This window comes from Lynx canadensis, chromosome B3 (assembly GCF_007474595.2).
Source record: "Lynx canadensis isolate LIC74 chromosome B3, mLynCan4.pri.v2, whole genome shotgun sequence".
NCBI classification, from domain to species: domain Eukaryota; kingdom Metazoa; phylum Chordata; class Mammalia; order Carnivora; family Felidae; genus Lynx; species Lynx canadensis.
Window position 1 is genome coordinate 84,489,791 of NC_044308.2, and position 24,001 is coordinate 84,513,791.

The following is a 24,001-nucleotide window of genomic DNA, read 5'->3' on the forward strand; positions in this document are numbered from 1 at the left end:
GTCTTTCAAAAATACTGAAAATTATGGCTGCACTATTAATGCACGAAATTTGGAGATGGAATGAAAAGCCTCACATACTTGGGATTTTTAATTTTTTTGTTTTGTTTTCTGAGACATGTCAATGTGAAGGTATTTCATATTGAATGAAAATAAAGGGAGACTTTGACCTCCCATGCCTCATCCTTCTTTTTTGTCAAATCCTCACTTAGAGTAATCTTTAGAAAAGGTTTGACATCAAAGAGATCTGGGTCAGGATTCTGGCTCTGTCATGTGTTAGCTAGGTTACTAGCTTGGGCAAATAACTTCATTGCAAAGTTAACACTCTAAAACCAAACTTTCTGTCTCCTCCCTTCCCTCCCTCAGACCTATTCTTCTTTCTATATCCTCTATTTGGTTTGCTGGTACCACTGTCCATCCAGTTACCCAAGCCAGCAATTCCAGGTATTTCTACCTTCTTATTCTCCACATTCACGAAATTAACAAATCCTGCAAATCGATATTGCCTCCTAAATTAATCCCTCCAGTCCTGCACTAATATGGTAGCCACCAGTCAGTGGGGCTGTTGAACCCTTGAAGTGTGGCTAACCAAACTGAGAAGTGCTGTAAGTGTGAAAAACACACCATGTTTTGAAGATATAGTGTACAAAGGGATAGGAACTAGTTCATTAATCATTTTTATATTAATTTCATATTGAACTTTTGATTTTTGATATTGAACTACATTTTTGATGTAGTGTGTTAAGTAAAAATATTTTGTGTTTCTTTTTGTTTATTTTCTTAACTTTTAAAAAAATTTTTAATGTTTTATTATTTATTTTTGAGAGAGAGAGAGACAGAGCATCAATGGGGGAGGGGCAGAGAGAGAGGGAGACACAGAATCCGAAGCAGGCTCCAGGCTCCAAGCTGTCAACACAGAGCCCATGCAGGCTGGAACCCATGAACCGTGAGATCATGACCTGAGTCCAAGTCGGATGCTCAACTGACTGAGTCACCCAGGCGCCCCTCTATTTGTTTTTAATGTGGCTACCAAACTTATATTTGCAGCTCATGTCATATTTCACTTGGGCTGTACTTCTCTCGTCTGTCTTGTCCTATCTTATTTAGACTCTTCATCTCTCACTACTGCTGAAGTTTAATAATTGACCTCCCTACATTTTGAACCTCAGTGAGAATGCTCTTTCTGAAATGGACATCTGAAAGTGTCACTACTCTGCTGCCACAGCTCTTCAGAGGCTTGTCATCACATAAACCCAAGGTACTGTACAGTGCACAGTCCTGATTGTTTGACTTCTATGTACCTCTTGGCCCTTCTCTCACCTTCTCAGCACCTCCTTCCTCCTACCCTGCACTGTACACTCCACCAATCCTAAAATTCCTGCCTTTCCTTAAACATACTGTGTTGTTTCATTCATCTGTGCCTTTGCATTTGCTACTTCTTTAATCTAGAATATTCTCCCCTATATTTCCCCCATGTGACTAGGAAGTTTCGTTTCATTTCATTTTAACTTTCAATACTTGCCACAGGCCTCTCTTTTCAGCCTCCTTTGTAGAGATTCTGCCAACACCTTATATTTACTCCCAGTGAGCTCTAAGCTCCTTGAGTGTAGGTTACCATGTCTTGCTTACCCTTCTGTCACCTGGAGCAGAAGAGTTATATCCATTTGGTAAATTTTTGTATTGCACTAAAACTATATATATTACAGTGATTTGTTTACATGTCTGTGTCCCTGGACAGAACTCTTGGAAGAAAAGAAGTGAATCTTTTTTTTTTTTTTTCAACGTTTATTTATTTTTGGGACAGAGAGAGACAGAGCATGAACGGGGGAGGGGCAGAGAGAGAGGGAGACACAGAATCAGAAACAGGCTCCAGGCTCTGAGCCATCAGCCCAGAGCCTGACGCGGGGCTCGAACTCACGGACCGCGAGATCATGACCTGGCTGAAGTCGGACGCTTAACCGACTGCACCACCCAGGCGCCCCAAAAGAAGTGAATCCTATTGATATTAAGATCTATTAAAAAAAAAAAAAAAGGTCTATATACCCCAGCACCTCAAGTAGTGCCTGCCAGAGTGGACACCATATTTGCTGAATTGAATTAAATAAATTCAGGTAGAACCTACTCTGAGATCTGATTTCAGATTGACCTTTTAGGCTCAGTCATTCAGAGAATTACTGATTTGGAAGATCTCTAGGAATCCTTTTTTATCTTTAGTTTGGGGGATTGCTGTGTGTGCTGTTGTTGCTATTTTTCCCCTTCGTTTTAGGTATACTGATTTGTATACCTAAAGTTTGAGGTATACTGATTTGCTTTATAGATATTCGAAATAGTGAAATGATTACCATGCTAAATTTAGTTAACATATCTGTCACTTCACATAGATAGTTTTTTTTTTCTTGTGATGAGAACTTTTAAGATCTACTCCTTAGCAACTTCCAAATGTATAATGCAGTATTGTTAACTGTGGTCACCATGCTATACTTTACATTCCTAGAACTTACTTACCTTACAGCTGCAAGTTTGTACCTTTTGGCAACATTCACCCGTTTCCCCCACTTTCTTCTTTCTATTTTTTAACCATCAGATGTTTTTCTTGTTTTCTAAAGGTAATATACATGTTCATTTGGGGAAAAAGTCAAATACTATCAAATGATAGAAATTGAAAATTCTTGGGGCACTTGGGTGGCTCAGTCAGTTTAGTGTCTGACTTCGGCTCAGGTCATGATCTCATGGTTCATGGGTCGAGCCCTGCATCAGGCTCTGTGACCGCTCAGAGCCTGGAGACTGCTTTGGATTCTGTGTCTCCCTCTCTCTCTCTCTGCCCTCCCCTGCTTGTGCTCTGTCTCTCTCTCTCTCTCTCTCTCTCTCAAAAATAAACAAACATTTAAAAATTAAAAAAAAAAAGAAGAAATTGAAAGTTCTCTCAGTTCTGCTCCTCAAAGGAAACCACTGATAACAGTTAAGTGTGCATCTTTCAAGACTGTTTTCACACATACACACAATTATTTTGCACAGAAATGCCATCATTAAACATAGTTTTCTAAAATTTGCATTTTTAAAAATATATGCATTTCCAGTAAGTACAAAGTTTTGGAAGTGTCTTTGAACAGTCAGATTAGGGCAATGTTCCATAGTCTGCCTTTGTTCCTGGGCTGGTTAGAGTGCTGTTCTCTGCTGACCTACTTTACAGCCCAGTGATCACTCCTTAACACTTGTAGAGGAGAAAGCACCTATACCCAGAGGTTGCAGTATATGACCCTGCCACAAATAGAAAATATATCTGGAGTCTTGTTTGTTTCATCTTAAAAGTCAGTATAGATCTTGCAGTTGAAGATATCACAGCAGTTCTGTGTTTGTTTTCAAATCAGAAGCAAGGAGAGTCTCAAAACTGAAGTAAAATGGTCAGTCCAGGAGGATGTGCCTGTTTATCCTATGGGCTTCTGGGTGCCCCCAATATGTTGCCAAGTACTGTTTGTGCATACCCCAGTGTAAGAAATACAGCGTTAGGCTGTCAAAAAAAAGTAGCTAGGGATTTCCCACAACTCAGGAAGGAGGAAGCAATAGATGTTACTGGAAAAATCATAGTCACAGCTATAGATTAAGGGGCAGGATTAAGAAGGGGGAACATTTTGAAAAGAAAGGAGTTAGAATCAAGATGTATTCAGTATAAGGGGGTTACTGATTAAGAGAATGGGTTTGAAGTTAGAATTAGCCCAGGTTTGAAACCTGGCTCTATTTACTGGCCTGTGACCTTGAGCTAGTTCCTTAACTTTACTGAGCCTCAGTTACTCGTACGTAAAAGGGCATTAGGAGCAGGGTGGTAATAATGGTACCAAATTCATAGGACGTCTATGAGGATGAAGTGAAGATGTATATAAAGATGTTTAAAGTGCTTCTGACCCACCAGAATTGCCCAGTAAATTATGCTAAAGGGAGAAAAGAAGATGATTCTTTTTAGTTTACATGAATGTTTATTCTGTATGCTTGGAAAAAGCCTCAAAATAGCTCTTCTACCAAGAAACGACTCAGTCTGCCCACATCTCTGCCTTGATTAGAGCATAGTGAATACACTTGTCTCATTTGAGATCTAATTCCTCTTCTCACACCTCTCCCTCAAATCACATCCCCATTATTGCTTCCTGCCATTTCCAGTTTCTGTGCCCCTATTTCTTTAAGAAAAGCAGAAGTGAGGGAAATGTGAGGGTTTGGGGATTTCTAAAAACTGTTCCTAAGTTCTCATTGTTACATTACATTAAACTATACTTATGTGAATATAATATTTGCCAGATCTTTACTCTGGGAAACACAAAGGAATTTCCCCATTAGTCTTACATTTTAACTTTTTGGAGGACAGGAATTATTGTATTGGGCATACATAGTATGAGAGTTACACAGTTATGAGAGTTCATTACATTGATTTCTCTGTTGTTTTATTTTTCACTCTACACTTTGATTTCTCTGTTGTTTTATTTTTCACTCTACACTTTGCAGATGGGGAAACTTAGGCTCTTAACTCACCTCAAGGGCATAAGGTACATTGCTGAGCCTCAACTATTAGATTTAAACATAGGAGGTTGCTATTTTGCACCTCAAAAATGGTAGAATATTGGGAGCTTCATATGATTCATATTACAGAGCCTCTGTGTGTATGTGTGTGTGTGTGTGTGTGTGAGAGAGAGAGAGAGAGAGAGAGAGAGAGAGAGAGGAACATAATCATCTATAAATAACACTTTTTTTAAGTTTGTTTATTATCAAGAGATCATACGTGCATGCACGCCTGCAGGGGAAGAAGAGAGAGCAAGGGAGACAGAATCCCAAGTGGGCTCCATGCTGTCAGCAGAGCCTGACATGGGGCTAGAACCCATGAACTGGGAGATCATGACCTGAGCCAAAATCAAGAGATGGATGCTCTACCAACTGAGCCACCCAAGCGCCCCAAGAACACTTTAAATGTAAATGTATGATGTAAAGAATAATAATAATAAAACTCTCCTATACCTGTCAGATTAAGAAGCTCTCTGCCCTAACTTATTTTTCTTTCTTCTACTAACCTCTTCTTCATCCTGACACCCTGAGTATGGTATAAATAATTTTCTTGCTCTTCTTTGTTTAGATTTGAAAAACCAAGTAGCAAGCTCAACCCTAGCTGTGTAAAGAAAATCCAGTGTTGTTGCTATTAGATGACAACTCCCTGGAGAAGGTGAAGAGAATCTTTGGTTCATGGCTTCTCTGAGAGCTTGTAAGAGCCCCTTCTGGGGAAGTAAGCATTCAGCGTTAGGCGTGAGTCTTAGGAAACAGAGGTTTTATCAGGCATCTGGCAGAGTTATAGTTTGGATCAGTTACACAACATTTGACAGAAATATGGTCAAACCAAACAGGCTGCTGTTTACTGCCTCTACACTCACATGGCTTTCCTCCAGCTTTTAGGAGTAGATCAAAGCAAAACTTTCTTGCATTTTCAGTAAAATGCAAGTCTTTACTGATCCAGGCAGCAGGGCAGGGAGTAGAGAGTATAGTAACTCCAGACTGTGGTTAAGACAGCCAAGTACAAGCTCACGCATTTGAGCACTCTATGCTCAAATGAAAACCATGATGTGATGGTAGTGGAGATCATGGTGATGACTGTCCCCAGTGTGGCTGTCTCTGGACTCACTTTCCAATCTAGATTGATTGCCCTCTGAATCTGATACATAGACAATTATCCTGGAATGTCTTTTCACCATTCTCCTGCAATTCCCATCGCCTCTCTCCTGTATTGGATTCTATTTCCTGTTTTCCTCTTTCTTGGGTTAGTGTCTTTAGTGGAAAACATTCTCCAGGAGCTTCTTAAGGAAGGATGCATGGGAGGTAAAATTTTGGAATGCTTCCATGTCTGAAAGTGTCTTTATATTATTCTTACATATGATAGAGTGGCTGAAAATAGATCTCTAGGTTAGAAATAATATTCTTCCAGAATTTTAAAGATAGTACTTTATGTTTCCAGTGTTGAAAATTTGAAGACATTTGTTTTTTGTTTTTGTTTTTTTACTTTTATTTGCATTTAGTTTATGCAGAATGTACTTCAGAGCCATAAGTTTTTGTTTCTTCAGTTTCCTCTAGGATATCCTTCTCCTCTGTGCAACCTCCTCTTCTGCTTTAGGAACAATCTGCTCTTTTTTCAGTAAGGATCATCTCAGTGTGGAAGGGAGAGCTCATGTATGGGTTAATCTGCATGAGCCCTGTAAGTTCTGCACCACATCTTGGGGTCTTTGCTCACCTGGATGTGCTCAATGACCAGAAGATCTACATCCAAATCCTTAAGTTCAGCATTACTCTGTGCATTTTTAAACATGTACAATAAAAATTTGGCACTCTTAGCCGCTCTGGAAAGCAGTGTGGAGGTTCCTCAGAAAATTAAAAATAGACCTACCCTATGACCCAGCAATAGCACTGCTAGGAATTTATCCAAGGGATACAGGAGTACTGATGCATAGGGGCACTTGTACCCCAATGTTCATAGCAGCACTCTCAACAATAGCCAAATTATGGAAAGAGCCTAAATGTCCATCAACTGATGAATGGATAAAGCAATTGTGGTTTATATACACAATGGAATACTACGTGGCAATGAGAAAAAATGAAATATGGCCTTTTGTAGCAACGTGGATGGAACTGGAGAGTGTGATGCTAAGTGAAATAAGCCATACAGAGAAAGACAGATACCATATGGTTTCACTCTTATGTGGATCCTGAGAAACTTAACAGGAACCCATGGGGGAGGGGAAGGAAAAAAAAAAAAAAAAGAGGTTAGAGTGGGAGAGAGCCAAAGCATAAGAGACTGTTAAAAACTGAGAACAAACTGAGGGTTGATGGGGGGTGGGAGGGAGGGGAGGGTGGGTGATGGGTATTGAGGAGGGCACCTTTTGGGATGAGCACTGGGTGTTGTATGGAAACCAATTTGTCAATAAATTTCATAAAAAAAAATAATAAAAAGAAAAGAAAAACACTAATTTGAAAAAAAAAAATTGGCACTCTTTTTGGGACACCAACCTTGTGTCTAGCCCCACTCTTTGTAGCAATGGAATGGCATACATTGCTTCTGCAAAGTGACATCCTTCAGATACTGTGTGGCTTTTTGGATATGCATACCCTTGATGGCCTAGGCAGTTTCACATGTGTTGTTAAAGTGAACATGAAGATTTGAACCTCTTTTTTTTTTTTTTTAAGAGAGAGAGCACATGCTCACAAGCATGGGGGACGGGGGGTGGGGGAGAGGGAGAGATACAGAGAGAGAGAGAGAGAGAGAGAGAGAGAGAGAGAGAGAGAATCACAAGCAGGCTACATGCTCAGCACGGAGCCTGACACTGGGCTCAATCCCAACAAGCTTGGGATCATGACCTGAGCTGAAATCAAGAGTCTGGTGTTCAACCAACTGAGCCACTCAGGCACCCTTGAACCTCTTGATTTTCATGATTTTGTATGATTTTCTGGGTCAACTGAATAGTGAACCATTTTCAGAGATCATCTCAGGCTGCTTACAGGAAGAGTGGAAATCTGAAGACATTCTGACTCCCGATCTTTTCTATATGATTTTTTTTTTCTCTTTGGAAGCTTTTGGAATTGTCTTTTTGTTTCCAGCATTGTAAGCTTTTACAGTAGTGTGACTTGATATGGTCAAGTTGCTATCCATTCATTCTAAAAACTCGTATCTTTCTGTTTTGGGAAATGTTCTTTGATTATTTCATTGATGACCCCTCCTCTCTTTTTTTCCTGTTCGTTCCCTTCTTCCTCTCTCCCTTTCTTTTTCTCTGTCTCTCTGTCTCTTATTCAGATGTTAGATCTTCCAGGCTGGTCTTCTAAATTTCTTAATTTTTATCCCTTTGCTCCTTTCCTGGGAGGCCTCTTCAGTGTTCTCTTTCTACCCTTCTATTGCTTTTTTTTTTTAAATTCATGGTTGCAGCCATATTTTAATTCCTAAGAGCTCTTCTTTATTTTCTTCCTTTAAAAAAAATACATAATGAGTATATATTATCTCATGATTTTAATGATAAGTTTTTGTAGGATTTTGGCCTTATCCCTTTATAGTCTTTTGTTGTTTTTTTTTTTTCTTATTTATTTTAGACTCTTCCATGTCATAGGCTCTCCACAGCTGTGATAATTCTTTGCTATGTGCTTAAGATTAAACATAATCTCAAGAGCTGATTAGAAGCTCTGGGTGTGTAGGTGGGGCTTATTGACTTCATGGTAGGGTGATCTGGGTGGGCCATTTGTTGGGGAATTCCCAACAGTCAGTATGTCTAGGGTTTTTTCTTTGCCTGGTCAGATTCCCCAAAGGAGAGTTTCCAATCTCTTGACTGCAGGGCCAAGGGCTTACTACTGCCAGTGTTTCTGAGAGCCAAGTAGAGGAACAGGAACAGGTCTGAGTTTCTCTACATCCTGCTTTCAATATACGTATATTCACGTCATGCCTATTTTTCAGTATTGTACTCACACTGTGAAATGCGCACAGTACTCCAGTATAGAGATCCTTTGATTTACCATGTCCAAGTAATGAACTTTCAGACTTCCTACCCCCACCACAGCAGAAACAGTATGTATGTGGAGTGGGGAGGGAAGATTTAGGAATCTGATGCTTCCTTAACAGCTTTTATCCAGGTCTTCTGAGTGAACACATACGCCTCCAGTTAGCCTGCCTCCTTTGCTTCCAGTTCTGGAGTATTTTGAGAAACTAGGTTGGTTCTTAGTTCACCCCTCTTCAAAATTGACTTTGTTGGATCTGCAAGATTAGTTACCACCTGTCCATCTCCTTTCCAGCTTCCAAATTTTATTGCTGTTATCTCCCTTGTTTCCAGGTTCTTGTGGATTTGTCATTTTAGAAGGCTCTGTATTATAGTTTTAGTAGGGTTTCAAGTGGGGTTAATATTAGATGCATGTGTTCCTTTTGTCTTCTTAACCTGAAAGCTTATGTTCTACTCTTAAGTGTTGACAGAGAGATTAATACAAAAATCACCGAGGTCTGTGATAATACCAAAAGAATCTCTCTTTTCTTTCTTTTTTATCTGTTTTATTCTCTTTCTGTTTTGTTTTTTGTTTTTGTTTTTTGAGGGAGTGGGAATACAGTAGGGTTTGGGAGGTCTAAATTTACTAATCCAGACTGTACTGTCTAATAATAGCTAGCATTTATTGAGTATTTTTCCATGTGCTTTGTAGCTAAATGAATCTAAATTAATCCTCATAATAACCCAATTTGTATCTCCATTCTACCAATGATGAAACAGAGGCCCAAAAAAGAAATGTAACTTTCTTGAGGTCACACAGCTCTGACACAGTAGAGCCAGAATTTGAACTAGGCAGCCTGATATCAAAACTTATTGCTGTTAATTACTATACTATCAAATACTAGATATGAATTGCAAAAGTTTCTTTTATGTCTCTATTCAGTTTCATTTACCATATCAGCCTTTCCACTACAGAACTGTATAGATGACTTGGAACATTAACTGGAGATATCCAAGGTGTCTTTTTATATTCCTATGTCTCTCATATATTTAGAACTGACAGGCTTGTTCCAGAAAACAAAATCAAGGGGCACCTGGGTGGCTCAGTCAGTTGAGTGTCTGACTTCAGCTCAGGTCATGATCTCACTGCTCATGGGTTTGAGCCCCATGTCAGGCTCTGTGCTGACAGCTTGGGGCCTGGAGCCTGCCTCAGATTCTATCTCCATCTCTCTGCCACTCCCTTGCTCACACTCTGTCTCTCTTTCTCAAATATAAATAAACATTAAAAAAAACTTTTTTAAGTGAACAAAATCAATAGCCATAATATACTCTTGTGTGTGGCTCTCTACTAAAACAGAACCTATGTAAATCAATGCAGCCATGGAAAGGTTACATAAATTTTCAAGCCTCCACAGCCCCAGTCATCATATTCTTTCTTTTCTAGTCATTAAATGGTATCTATGAGCCTGAAAGTATTTTCATACTTTACCAGTGTGAGCAGATTACTCCCCGTACATGGAGCGGATCTAGAACCCTAGTGGAAATTTTTATTAAATTGTTGCAAGTGGAAATTAAAATGTATCCGAGTAAGTTAATTTAATCTTCCTGAAATTAGTTTTCAGTCTTCAAAATACTATCCTTTTCTGTCTCACAGTGATAAAGGAAACGCAAATATCTTACAGAGAAACTAAAAAGACCAAAGGATGCATGTAATGTTTGGAGAAAAGTCATACTATGAGTCAGGAGCCAAATCTTCTGTTTTCTAGACAGTGCTGACTCTCAGCTAGCTGGGGAAATCCATCTTGGCCAAGTTAATCATTCTCTAAAAGGCTGGACAATTGTGTGGGTGCTAATGGCATCAGAGAAGACAAGGTATGCAGGAAACACATCCCACACTTGACAGGATGTTCCCAGGGCAGGAAGGGCATTTCTCTTCCTCAGTAGAATTGTTTCATTGAATAAAGACAACGTGAGATCATTCAAATCTCCCCAAAATACCAAAGACTGATGAAAGCAGGATATATAGAACATGGTGAGTCTAGTGTAAACCAGTGGGATCATTTATGACATCATAATAAAGTAACAGTATTTTGTGTATATACTTTCTTCCAAGAGATTCAAAGAAATTTACATAGTCAGTCATCAAAGTTTTAAATCTTCTGTGGTCAGAGTACATGGTCCCAGAGATGGGAGTGGAACCCTGGTTTAGTCTCAGCCTTTTCTCTCTGGAACTCTACCACCATGTTTATGAAGCTTCCATTTGAATACCACCCAGTAAAGTACCCCTCCCCTCCTCACCCCAGCTTCTGCCGCTTCTCTAAAACATTTCCTTTTTTCATCTTCTTCTAATTCTCCCATTTTAATCAAGTGCTAATCTACATCTTACATGGTGGATAGCTCTTGAACAGTTCCACCAATGAAGTATCATTCATCTTCCTTAAGTAAAGAATGATATCTCTCTCTAAGATAGAACTGAGGCTGAGACAGCACCAGTAAGTAGTTGGCAAATGAAAACATGATGAGAAGCTTTGAGCCAAAACTTTGGTGGTTTTCCTAAACTCCTTCTTGTTGGTATTTTCCAAGGTATACAGAAAAATGTTGAATATAGCAGTCACCTGAGCAGGAATTCTCTTCCCAAAACTTAGCTCAAGAGAACACTGAGACTTACAAAAACAGAAGAGAGAATGAAACTAGATATGAGCTTACCTGCAGATGGTAGAAACAACACAGAAACAAGTAGAAAACTCCATTGTTCAGTGTAAGTTATGACTTGCCTTGTTTTTTCTGCTGTAAACTTTGTGGAGAGCACAGTGCATCAGTTATAAACATTGTGTTTGTAGTCTTCTGAGTCTGAGAACACTGCCTCTATAGAATCATTCATTGTGTATCTAAAGTGATTTCATATTCTCTTAGTTTGTGGGAAATAATTGTCAAAATTAATTAATGCACATGAAAGAAAAGGACCCAAAGAATTTTTACTTACTTTTCTTGCTTGCCTTTGACTTAAATGTTTATTTATTTTTGAGAGAGAGAGAGAGAGAGAGAAACAGAGTGTGAGTGGAGGAGGGGCAGAGAGAGAGGGAGACACAGAATCCAAAGCAGGCTCCAGGCTCTGAGCTGTCAGCACAGAGCCTGACTTGGGGCTCGAACTTATGAACCATGAAATCACGACCTGAGCCAAAGTCAGATGCTTAACCGACTGAGCCACCCAGGTGCCCCATAGCAACATTGTATTTAAAATTAATCTGCTTTCTGGAGCTCCTGAGTGGCTCAGTCAGTTAAGCATCCAACTCTTGGTTTTGGCTCAGATCATTATCTCACAGTTCGTGAATTTGTGCCCCGCATCAGGCTCTGCACTGACAGCCCAGAGCCTGGGGATTCTCTCTCTTCCCTCTCTCTCCCTGACCCTACCCCATTTGTGCACTCTCTCTCTCAAATAAACTTAAAAAAATTTTTTTAATTAATTTTTCATTTTGCAGTTCAGGTGCTGAACTACAGCTGTGTGTATGTGTAAAGAGGGGACAGGTCAAAGACAAAATCACTTCACATCTTCCTTGGTGTGAGCACTAGTATGGTTTTATCTGAGAAAAAATGAGGCCTCCAAAAGCTTGGACCAGTCAAATGCATGATGCCTTGCTCCTCAAACACCCCACCTGATCAGTTTTTACCTATAAACAGCTGCTGACCATTTTCAGAGAGAACAACTTCTACTTTAATTAAGCTCCCCTTCTACATCAGGTCCTTTTTTTTTTCCTTATTTAAATTTTAGTTGACGTACAGTGCAATATTGGTTTTCAGGAGTAGAATTCAGTGATTCATCACTTAAGTACAACACCCAGTGCTCATCACAAGTGCCTTCCTTTAATACCCATCACCCATCTAGCCCATCTGCCACCCACCTCCATCCATCAACCCCAGTTTTTCTCTGTTATTAGGAGTCTCCTGTAGTTTGTTTCCCTCTTTTCTCTTTTTTTCCCACTTCCCATCTGTATATTAGATCCTTTAAAGAAAACTGTCCACAGCCAAGTGCAGGAATTTCAACTTTCCATGATTCCTGAAGAGCTGTTTACACTTATTCATTTCACACGTTGAATATTACCATCAGAAGCTGCCAGGGAATGATACTGGGTGCCTTATCCACTGGGTACTGGGCTCCAACTAGCTGAATAGAATTGGGGACTGGGGGGGGGGGGCGTCTGCTCTTAACTAAGGCTAAGATAAGTAAATACAACTTCTCACCACCACCCCCATTCTCCCCCCCCCCAACACACACACACTAATACATTAAAAGGAGAGAGGTAGGGCTGAAGGTGGAGAGGTAGGTTGAGGAAGGAAACATACTTCAGCACTAACATGTGGCCCCCTGGGACCCCTTTTCAAATTGACCCCTGGTGGTTTCCAAAAGTCATTAGAGGGGAGAAACATTGCCAGAAAGAACATGCCATGAAAGCCAGATGGTTTTGAGATCCTTGCTCCAAAGATCTTTCCATATAGAAGTTGTATGTGAGTTGATGTCATTTTACATTTTTATTGATGATATCTTGATAGATAAATGTTCATAATACTGTTGAGGATATTGGGAGGGGGAGTGAAGAGGGTGGGAGGTAACTTATTTCACATTTTAAAAATAAAGCAATCTGAGTAAATAAATAAAATAGGAATTTGAAATTCCTGACTCGGGCCAGAACCCCCAAACCACAGATCCTGTATTGATAAAAATTTGGGATGAGATCTTCAGTAGTAAATAGGGAGAGCGATATTAGATGACTGATGTTTTGATGATGGCTCCACCTGTAAGTGCCTTTGGACCAAATGCGGAGCAAGGGATTATCATTACCCACACTGGCCTTCTCACTCAGCCAGGATGATGCCTGCTGAAAATCTCCCTACTGTGCCAACTGCTGCTGCCTCAAGGCACTCCCGGCTTCCACCCTCTTCTGGGTTTTTATGCTGTTTGGCTTGCTCTGTGAGTCCGAGGTCAGCTCTCACTCCTAATCTCACACCAGCTGTATCTCCTCCGTGTCTCTGCCCTCAAGCCTCCCGCTCTACCCTCCCCACCATCCCGCTGCCAGTGACTCACCTCCTGTCGCACACAGAAAATAGAAACTGTCAGGAGGAGTGACCTCATATTTCAACATACACACCACACACATACATAGATGAACCACATGGTCATGCCAATTTATCTATGCTCAAATCCATTTCAGTGCTAGAGGTGTTCTCTCTTTCTCTCTTGCCTATTCTCTGGATTCTCTTACTGCTTTCTCAGGAAACTTGTTCCAACAATTATTCTTTCTGTGCCTTGTATCTTCATCCTTTACCTTGCCGCTGACTTTTTCTGATCAGGATATAAATATTCTCAAGTCTTCTGTCTTTAAAAAAAACAAAATCAAATACCTCCTCCCTTCAAAATGAAGCTTCTGGAGGTTGGAAGTTTTGAAGAGACCACACAACATCGTTTCTGAGATGAAAAAAGCAGAATTGTTATTTTTGGTAAACAAAATACAGATATGCTTGTAAAACAGAGTCTCTCTGGAAAAAGCAAACTGTAACCTTATGTAATTTAGGAAACCAACTGAAATCTCACTCCTGTCCCCGTGGCTTCCTCAAAATGACTCCACGTTGCAGACCACACTTTGGTGTCTCTATAAGCACTGATACTTAGCCTCTCCTTTCTTCTTAAAAGCTCTTCATAGTCTGAGAGACTTCTGTCTCCTGGTTTTTCTTTATCTCTCTGACCATTACTCAGTTGACATTAAATTCTTATCATTCTAGCCTTCAAAAAATAGTATTCTTCATATTTCATCCTCAGCTTAATTCCTTTCTCTGTCTGTATCCTTCCTCTTAAACTTCTACTCCATGATGCCTTGAAATCTTTGTCTCCAGCCCAGAGCTTCCTGCTAGATAGTAGAGTCACATAACTGGCTGCCCACTGGATATCTCCCACCTGGGGATATGATGAGCTTTTCTTCTCATAGACCCTGTCTTGGTACTAACATTTGTCCAGTTGTCCCAGTCTTCCTTGGTTTATCCCTCTCCTCATCTCCACAGGTAATCAGTGACTAAGCCTGATCAGTTCTGCTCCACTAACTCTACTAACTTAGAAGGCTCTCTTCTCTCCAGCTTTACTGCCCGTGCCTCAGTTCTCATCTCTTACTTGAATTACTGCAGAAACCCCCCCCCCACTTGATCTCCTAGTCTAGCCTTCTCAGTTCACAGTTTTGATCTAACTTGGTAGTTATATCATGCTCCTGTTTTAAATTCTTTGTTTCCCGCCCCCCCCCCCCCCCGCCATTGCTTTCAGGTGGGAAAAGATTCCTTATCACAACTTACAAGGACCTTTGTGAACTGACTTCTACATTTATTTCCAGCCTTATTTGTGGCATTCCTCAGGTCATCCCACACCTTTGCTTGAGACACATTTGACAGCTTGCAGTTCCTCGAATGCGGTGTACTAATAAAGAGCTTCCACCTTCAACATGCTGCTCCTTGTCCTTGGAAATTCCCATTCCTTGCCTGGATAATTCATCTGAAACCTCAGCGGTCGCTTCCTCTGTGGAGATGTCCCTGACCACCCTCCCTACCCTCAGTGTGATTTAAGTGCCCATCCCTTGTGCTCCCTCTTAGACTTATTCAATTCTGTTAGAATCATTTGACTGTAAACTCCTGGAGGTTAGGGATTACTGTGTCTTTATATCTGTATCTCCAATGCCCCCTGTTTATTGACTGACAGAGAAGTTCTCGTTCATGTTCTATGAAGGAACTGGAGTTTCACATACACGCACATACATGAGTACACACCAAAAAAAATCCTTGAGTTTGGTTGACTCCCTAGATCCAACTACTAATTTATAACAAAAACAGAGGACTGGAGAATATGTTACATGATACAGGAAATACTGTAAAACAAACGGCCACATTTCTTTAACTGCAGTCAAGCAATTGCAATATATGGAGCTTTTTTAGATCCTGATTTTTTTTTTTTGAAAACTGTAAAAAAAAAATCATGAATGAGAAATACGAATAGTGTATATTTGACATTAAGGAATTATTGTTAATTTTTTAGATGTGATAATGGTATTATGTGCTTATTTGTAAAAAACAGTCCTTATGTTTAGAAGTATATTCTGATATATTTACAGATGAAGTGATATAATGTCTGGGGTTTGTTTCAAAATAATATGAATGGGAGAATAATCTGGGTGGGGATATAGATGAAATTGGATTGGCCATAAGCTGATAATTATTGAAACTAGTGACAGGCACACAGTAGTGTGATTATATTTGACTGACTTTTGTTTATATTCTTAGATTTCTATAATAAAACTTTCATTGTGGCAAAACATATACAACATAAAATTTATTTTAACCATTTTTATAGTTTCTAGTTTTTATTTAAATTCCAGTTAGTTAATGGGGTACCTGAGTGGCTTAGCCGGTTAAGCATCTGACTTCGGCTCAGGTCATGATCTCGACGTTAGTGAGTTCGAGCCCCGTATTGGGCTCTGTGCTGATAGCTCGGAACCTGGATCCTGCTTTGGATTCTGTGTCTCCCCCTCTCTCTGCCCCTCCCCGACTTGCACTCTGTCTCTCTCTCTCAAAAATAAACAAACATTAAAAAAAATTAATAAATAAATTCCAGTTAGTTAACATTTAGTATAATTTTATTTTCAGGATAGAATTTAATGATTTCATCCCGTACATATAACACCCTATTTTAACCTTTTTTTTTTTCTATTTTAACCATTTTTAAGTGTACAGTTCTGTGGCATTAAATGCTTCACATTGTTGTCCCATCATTGTCACCATTCATCTCTAGAACGTTTTCATCTTACCAAACTGAAACTCTGTACCCATTAAACAATAACTCCTCATTTTCCCCCACCCCTACCCCTTACAATCAGTATATTTTCTGTCTATGAATTTGACTACATACGTCACATAAGTGGAATCATACAATATTTGTTCTTTTGTGTCTGGCTTAATGTCTTAAGTTAACATAATGTTAACGTAATGTCTTCTAGGTTTCTCCATGTTGTAGCATGTATCAGAATTTTATTCCTTCTTAAAGCTGTATAATGCTCTGTTGTGTGTATATACACGTTTTGTTTATCTTTCCATCTATTGATGGACATTTGGGTTGTTTCCAAACTTTTTCCAGAAGGTATCTGATAATAACTATTCTCATATATAAGGTATACTGATTATAGTTATCTTGCTGAAGAACTGGCATAAAACTAATTTCTGTAGACATCAGATCCCAAAGGCTTAAGAGTTTTTGAAGACCTACAGTCCACACAACCCAGGAAGCGCAAGAGACTGCAGGGGGTGATGTATAAAGTTAAGAATAGGGAAAGGAAGTTACACTTGCAGTTTAGGATTACTCAGAAAAACTCTTGGTCTCATTGGCCTCTACCACCTCCCAAGCAGCTTTTCTACTTCCTGAGTATCCCTACGCAATTATTTCTAACAGATGTGGCCCTGCCAAATGTATTTTTACCCTAAGCTCAGGAACTACCTTTCAGCAATTTTATACCAAAAATAAGTGTCACTTACAAGTAAAAAAAAACAAAACAAAAACAAACAAAAACCTTTTATCTGTTCCTGTAGGAGATAAACCAAATTAGAATGGAAGCCAAACCAGAAAGTGTTTGCATCAAATATTAGTCTGAAATTTATTCTTCTTCTTCTGGTTTTTGGAAAATTATCCTTTAGACATCCTAAGGAGCAATGGGGTTGGGCGGGGGGTGGTGGTGGCGTTGAGATCCAATCTCTGGTTAACCTTGAGATACCCAGAGAAGTTCTAGAATCAATTTGGAATTTTGGATACTCTCCAGAAGGAGCCATACTATTTATTTTGTTCTATTATGTGGCTCAGATTCTAGATTACTTAGACGAACCCAGAACTATCCCTTACCATCTCATTCATGGTTTTCCACATTAGAACAGTCCAGAGTGGATTGTGGCTTCTCTGGTCATGACTGTCCTGAGTTTAAGAAAACCCTTCCTTATCTTTCTTATCTAAACTTATTTCCTGCTGATAGTCTCAGGAGAGGATTGCCTTTTATATCTTATACTGACCATCCAGGATGCATTGGATATTTGTCACATACCCGTTTGTCCTTAGGAGCCCCAGTTTGTTTTGGTTTAGAGGTTTTGTTTTATTTTGGCTTTTTTGTTTAACTTCTTATTTTGAGATAATTGTAGATTCATATACAGATGTAAGAAATAGTGACAGAGATCCCGTGTATCTTTTACCCACTTTCCTCCAATGGTAGCATCTTGCCAAACTATATTATCACAACCAGGATATTGACCTTGATACAGTCAAGATAGAGAACATTTCCATCACCACAAGGAACCCTCCTGTTTCCTTATTATAGCCATACCTACTTCCCTCCTGACCTCACCTTCTCTTTAGCCCACAGCTGCCACCAATCTGTTCTCAGTTTTTATTTCTCATTTCAGACATGTTATGTAAGTGGAATCACACAGTACATAACCTTTTGTGTTTGGCTTTTTTCCCTCAAATAATTCTTTGGAAATCAATCCAGATTGTTGCAGTATCAATAGTTTGTTCCTTTTTATTGTTGTTTAGTATTCGATGATCTAGATGCACCAGTTTAACTGTTCACCTATTGAAGGACATCTGGATTGTTTCCAGATTTTGGCTATTACAAATAAACCTAAGTAGTTAAACATATGTGTACAAGTTTTTATGTGAACATAGGTCTTCATTTCTCTGGGATAAATGCCCGGAAATACAATACCTTGGTCATGTGGTAGTTGCATGTTTAGTTTTACAAGAAACTGTAGCTAGAGTGGCTGTACCATTTTAAATTCCCACCAGCAATATGTGAGTGATTCAGTTTCTCCTTGTCCTCACTCACCAGCATTTGGTGTCATTACTATTTTTTTATTTAGCCATTTTGATAGGTATAGAGTGATCCCTCATTGGGTTATAATTTGCATTTCCCTAATGGCTAATAATTTTGGATATCTTTTCATGTGCTCATTTGTCATCTGTGTGCATTCTTTGGTGAAAGTTCTTTGGGTTTTGTTTTGTTTTAAAAAAAATTTTTTTAACATTTTTATTTGTTTTTGAGAGAGAGAGGGCGCGCGCGCGCATGGGCAGAAGAGGGGCAGAGAGAAAGGGAGACACAGAATCTGAAGCAGCTTCCAGGCTCTGAGCTGTCAGCACAGAGCCCAACATAGGGCTCAAACCCATCAACTGTGAGATTATGACCTGAGCTGAAGTCAGATGCTTAACTGACTGAGCTACCCACGCACCCGTTTTGTTTTGTTTTGTTTTTAAGTAAACTTTACCCCCAATGTGGGGCTCAAACTCACAATACCAAGATCAAGGTCACACGCTCTACCACCTGAGCCAGCCAAGCACTCGAAAAGGTCTTTGTTCATGTTTTATTTGGATTATTTGCTTTTTTTTAACTGTTGAGTTTTGAAAGTTCTTTATATGTTCTAGATATCACTTCTTTGTTGAATATGTGGTTTGCAAGTATTTTCTCCCAGTCTGTAACTTGTCTTTTCATCTTTTTTAACAGGACCTTTCACAATGCAGTTTTAATTTTGAAGTCCAATTTATCAATGATTCCTCTTTTTTTTAATTTTTTAAAAAGTTTTATTTATTTATTTTGAGAGCGAGGAAGGGAGAGAGAAAACATGAGCAGGGGAGGGGCAGAGAGAGAGAGAGAATCCAAAGCAGGTTCCGTGCTGTCAGCGCAGAGCTCAACGCAGGGCTTGAAGTCACGAACTGTGGAATCACAACCTGAGCCAAAATCAAGAGTCAGATCCTTGACCAACTGAACTACCCAGGCACCCCCAAAGATTCCTCTTATAGACAATGTCTTAGATGTCAAATCTAAGAACTCTGTGTAGATCTCTGGTCATGAAGATTTTTCTCCTAGGTTTTTTTCCTACAACTGTATAGTTTATGCTTTATATTTAAGTCCATTATCTTCTCTGATTTAATTTTCTGTATAAGGTGTGAGATTTAAATAGAGGTTCATTTTTTACTTATGGATGTCCAATTACTTCAGCACCATTTGTTGAAAAACTTACCTTTCCTTGGCATATTTATATGGGTCTATTTCTGGGTCATCTATTCTGTTCTATTGATCTATATGCCTATCCCTTTACCAATATCACACAATGTAGATTACTTTAGCTCTGTAATAAGGCTTCAGATGAGGTAGACTTATTTTTCCCACACTTTATTATTTTTTTTTTCAAAACTGTTTTAGCTGCTCTTCCTTTGCCTTACCCTGTAAGTTTATAATAATCTTGTCTATATCTCCAAAAAAAACTTGCTGGGATTTTGATAGGAATTGCATTTAAAACCCATATATCAATTTGAGGAGAATTGACATCTTTTTTTTTTTTTTTTCTTTTTAACTTGATTTTATTTTATTTATTTTTTTTTTATGAAATTTATTGACAAATTGGTTTCCATACAACACCCAGTGCTCATCCCAAAAGGTGCCCTCCTCAATACCCATCACCCACCCTCCCCTCCCTCCCACCCCCCAAGAGAATTGACATCTTTACTGTCTTGAGTGTTCCAATCCATGAACATGGATGGTGTTGTTGAGTTCTTCTGTATACTTGCTGATTTTCCGTCTGGGTCTTCTCTCAGTTGTTGAGAGGGGAATATTGAAATCTCAAACTATAATTATGGATTTGTCTGTTTCTCTTTTGCATTCTATCAGCTTTTGCTTCACATATTTTGTAGCTCTGTTCTTTGGTGCACACACATTTAGGATTGCTGTGTCTACTTGGTGAATTGATCCTTTTATCACATAATGTCCCTCTGCATATCTGGTAATTTTCTTTGCTCTAGTGGTAATTTTCTTTGCTCTAGATTCTACTTCATTTAATATTAATGTAGCCACTCTGGCACTCCTTTAATGAATCTTTACATGATTTAACTTATTCCATCCTTTAACTTTCCACTAGCCTATATTTTTATATTTAAAATGAGTTTCTTTTACGTAGTATATAGTTGGGTTATGTTTTTTAATCCACACTGCCCGCCTCTGTTTTTTAATTGGTGTATTAAAACCCTTTGTATTTCATGTCCTTATTGAAATGTTAGGATTTATGCCTGCCATTTTATTTTTTGTTTTATATCATCTCTATTTTTTTTTTCTGTTTCATATTTCCTGCCTTCCTGTTGGCTACTTGAACTTTTTTATAGAATTCTATTTTTATGTATCTGTCCTGGGTTTTTTACTGTGTTTTGTTTTTTAATATATAGCGTGTTTTAGTATAGATTTTTAATGGCTGCTCTGGGAACTGCATGTATATATGTACACACACACACACACACACACACACACACACACAATACCACAGTCTTCTGGTGTCATCATTGTAACAAGTTTTCTGTCTTGCTGGATGGCCTCTTTCCTGGTCCTTGGGCTATAGAAATTGGGCCTTTCTTGGGGTCTTTTTGTACCCATTGGCATTTCTGGGTTGCCAGCTTCTTCACTCTAAGTCTAGGATATATGAGTCAAAAAGAATATACAGGGAACTCACTTACCATGTCATTCTTCATGCCCTCAGGTCCCTAGCCAATCTGCTTTTTTCTCTGTGCCTTTCACAGTCTTCTTTTTTCTAATTTCTGATATTTTTCTTATATGCAAAATGGGTATAAATTTCATTTTATGGTATTTTTTTTAAGATTTTATTTTTAAGCAATCTCCACACCCAGCATGGGACTTGAACTCACAACCCTGAGATCAAGAGTTGCACATACCACGGACTGAGCTAGCCAGGTGCCCCTATGATGTATTTTATATTTTAGATGTGTTTGAAAACATTTTGATTTTTGGAAACATCAAACTTTCAAAGTCTTTATACGTTTGTTTTGTAGAATGTCTGGGCTTTTTAGTAGTACTTTAGAGATAGGGAAAAGTAGATCTACTTCCATCTTCCAAGAAGTGGAAATCCCCCCCAGTTTTATTTTTGATCTAACATAGAATTAAGGTAAATTTTCTTTTTCTTTACTATTCTGAGTATACCTGTGACTCTGACCCAGCCCCCTGGATCTAGCCTTGGAATTTACTGCAGAGGAAGTCTGCTCATGGCTAGACTGTCATAGAGTTTCAGGCCAGTGCCTTTATTCTGTAAACTCATCTTTCTTTCCTGTATCTTTCTTTTATTCTCTTTTGTTAGCATCATTTCAGAGAGCTGCTGCTACTACAGACCTCTAAGCCACAAGATGGTGCCCCAGAGCAGCTCAAGCTAATCCTTTTCTGTTCTTCCCTGGGCCCCTCTTTTTAACTTAATATTAGTAAACTCAAGGCCATTTATCTAAACCAGGGTATAGTAGTAAACTAAAAATATAAAGTGATAATCCAATGGAAATTCATGTGGAAAATTTTAAAACTAATTGTCATTCTTCTTAATGAATCCAGTTGTCGTTTTATAATTGAACTCACCGAAAATAATCTGTAATCTCAGCATAGTTTTAAGAAAGGAATGTTATGGGTGCCTGGGTGGCTCAGTTGGTTAAGTGTCCAACTCTTGATTTCAGCTCAGGTCATGATCTCACAGTTTGTGAGATCAAGCCCCAAATTGGGCTCCACATTGAGCATGGGCCTTCTTGGGATTCTCTCGCTCCCTCTCTCTGTCTCCCCCCTGCTTGTTCACATGCTCTCTCTCTGTCTCTCTCTCGCTCTCTCTCTCTCTCTCTCGCTCTCTCTCAAAATAAATAAATAAACATTAAAATAAGTAAATAAAGGGATGTTATAAATGCATTCTAAAGGAGATGCACCTCTCAGTATCTTTTGAGGTGTTTGAATCAATGAACCAAACTTTCTTATAGTGTAGATGTTTGCTTTTGATTACTAGCCTTTTAAAATTATGGCTTATAAGATTATATAAAAATGCATGAAATAAAACCACTGGTAAATACATATTAACAATCTTTGGGTGGGGAACAGAAATTGACAGATCTTTGAGTGGAAAAAAGAATTTCAGTGAAAGGTATCAGTCTCCGCAGAATCATGACATGGAAAAGTTGGCTGAAAAGATGCAATCTATTCCAGCCATATACAAACTTACAAGAAAAAAAAAGTAGAACACTTTGTTCACTTTATTCAAGTGACAACTTATGCAGAATACCTATGTATAAATGTACCAAAGCTGAGCTTGTTTTGGTTGAAACAGGGTCGGAAGTATAGGAACTAAACCCCATCCTCATTGAACCTCTCTGTCTCTATCCCAGTGGACTCTGCGGAACACACTTTAAAAACAATTCATTTTGGGGGCACCTGGGTGGCTCAGTCGGTTAAGCGTTCGACTTTGGCTCTGGTCATGATCTCATCGTTTGTGAGTTCAGGGCCCTGCGTCGGGCTCTGTGCTGACAGCTCCGAGACTGGAGCCTGCTTTGGATTCTGTGTCTCCTTCTCTCTCTGCCCCTTCCCCACTTGTACTCTGTCTCTCTCTGTCTTTCAAAAATAATTAAATGTAAAACAACAACAACAACAACAACAACAACCTATTTTGTCTATGCTTAGGAAACCCCCCCCCCCCCACCAGACCCAATGTAATGTAGCCTGACCAGTAGGCTGCAGTTGTAACAAAGAAACATTTGCTTCAGGCTTACAAAGATGCAGAATTGTTTTAAGGAATGTTTTCTCACCCCTTACCAGAAAAGAGTGTTTCACCATTGAGACTACCAGGTAGAAGAATCACTCCACTTACTTGACATTCTTCTCTTGGCCCTTTTGGGGACTGGCTTTGTGTTTTTTAGCTCTTGCACGTGGTCTCTCAACTAGCCAAGCAGAATCTGCAGCTGCTGGTCTTGGGCCGAAAGCACATGCTAACACAGCACTCCAGGTGGAGAAAGGATGAGATGAAAAAGGTGCAGAAGCAAGCCAGCTGCTTCTTTGCTGACAACATGTAAGTACTGAAGGCACTAGGTAAATTACACTAGGCTTCCATCATCTGCTTGTTAGTAACCTATTCTTGCCATTTTTTTTTTTTTATTCTTGCCATTTTTAAAGTGCATGTGTCTGAATGTATATATGTACGTATATTCAGCCTCATTCTTAAAGATTTGAAGCAGCTTACGAAAATATACTTTCTACAGCGGGATACATTTAAATGGATGAGAAAATAAAGATAAAGGAGAAATAGGAGGGAGATAAAGTCAGAAGTGAGATGAGTACACAGAATGCATGCCATAAGGTCCTACACAGATCATTTAACCAGTATTGTATAAATATGAGCACCCTCTGTGTTCTTGGAAAACAGCAGTCGTTCATTGAGTGCCTGCCTTCTTGGGATGTAAATAAGTAAACAAATAAAAAGGTCATGTAATTCCAGGCAGTGATCAATGGCTAGGAAGACAATAAAGCAGAGTAAATAGATTAAAAAGGATTAGGTAGGGGGTAGGTCAGAGGGTAGTAGATGGGGTGGTCAGGAATAGCCTTTTGGAGGGGGCAAAACCAGAGGGAAGGAGTCATTTGAGAAAATGGGGGAGGGTGGATGGAAGAACATAT

General features: G+C 39.1%; 1 protein-coding gene across 2 annotated transcripts in view; it reads left to right on the top strand.

The window, feature by feature from the left end:
- The window catches only part of LOC115516370 (protein only RNase P catalytic subunit), a 134,268-nt gene that overhangs the window by 105,911 nt on the left and 4,356 nt on the right, over positions 1-24,001 (top strand). For both annotated transcript variants that reach the window (XM_030318943.1, XM_030318942.1), the window contains exon 6: positions 23,251-23,399. In XM_030318943.1, coding sequence (XP_030174803.1) covers positions 23,251-23,399 — 149 coding nt within the window. The remainder of the gene's footprint in view (positions 1-23,250; positions 23,400-24,001) is intronic.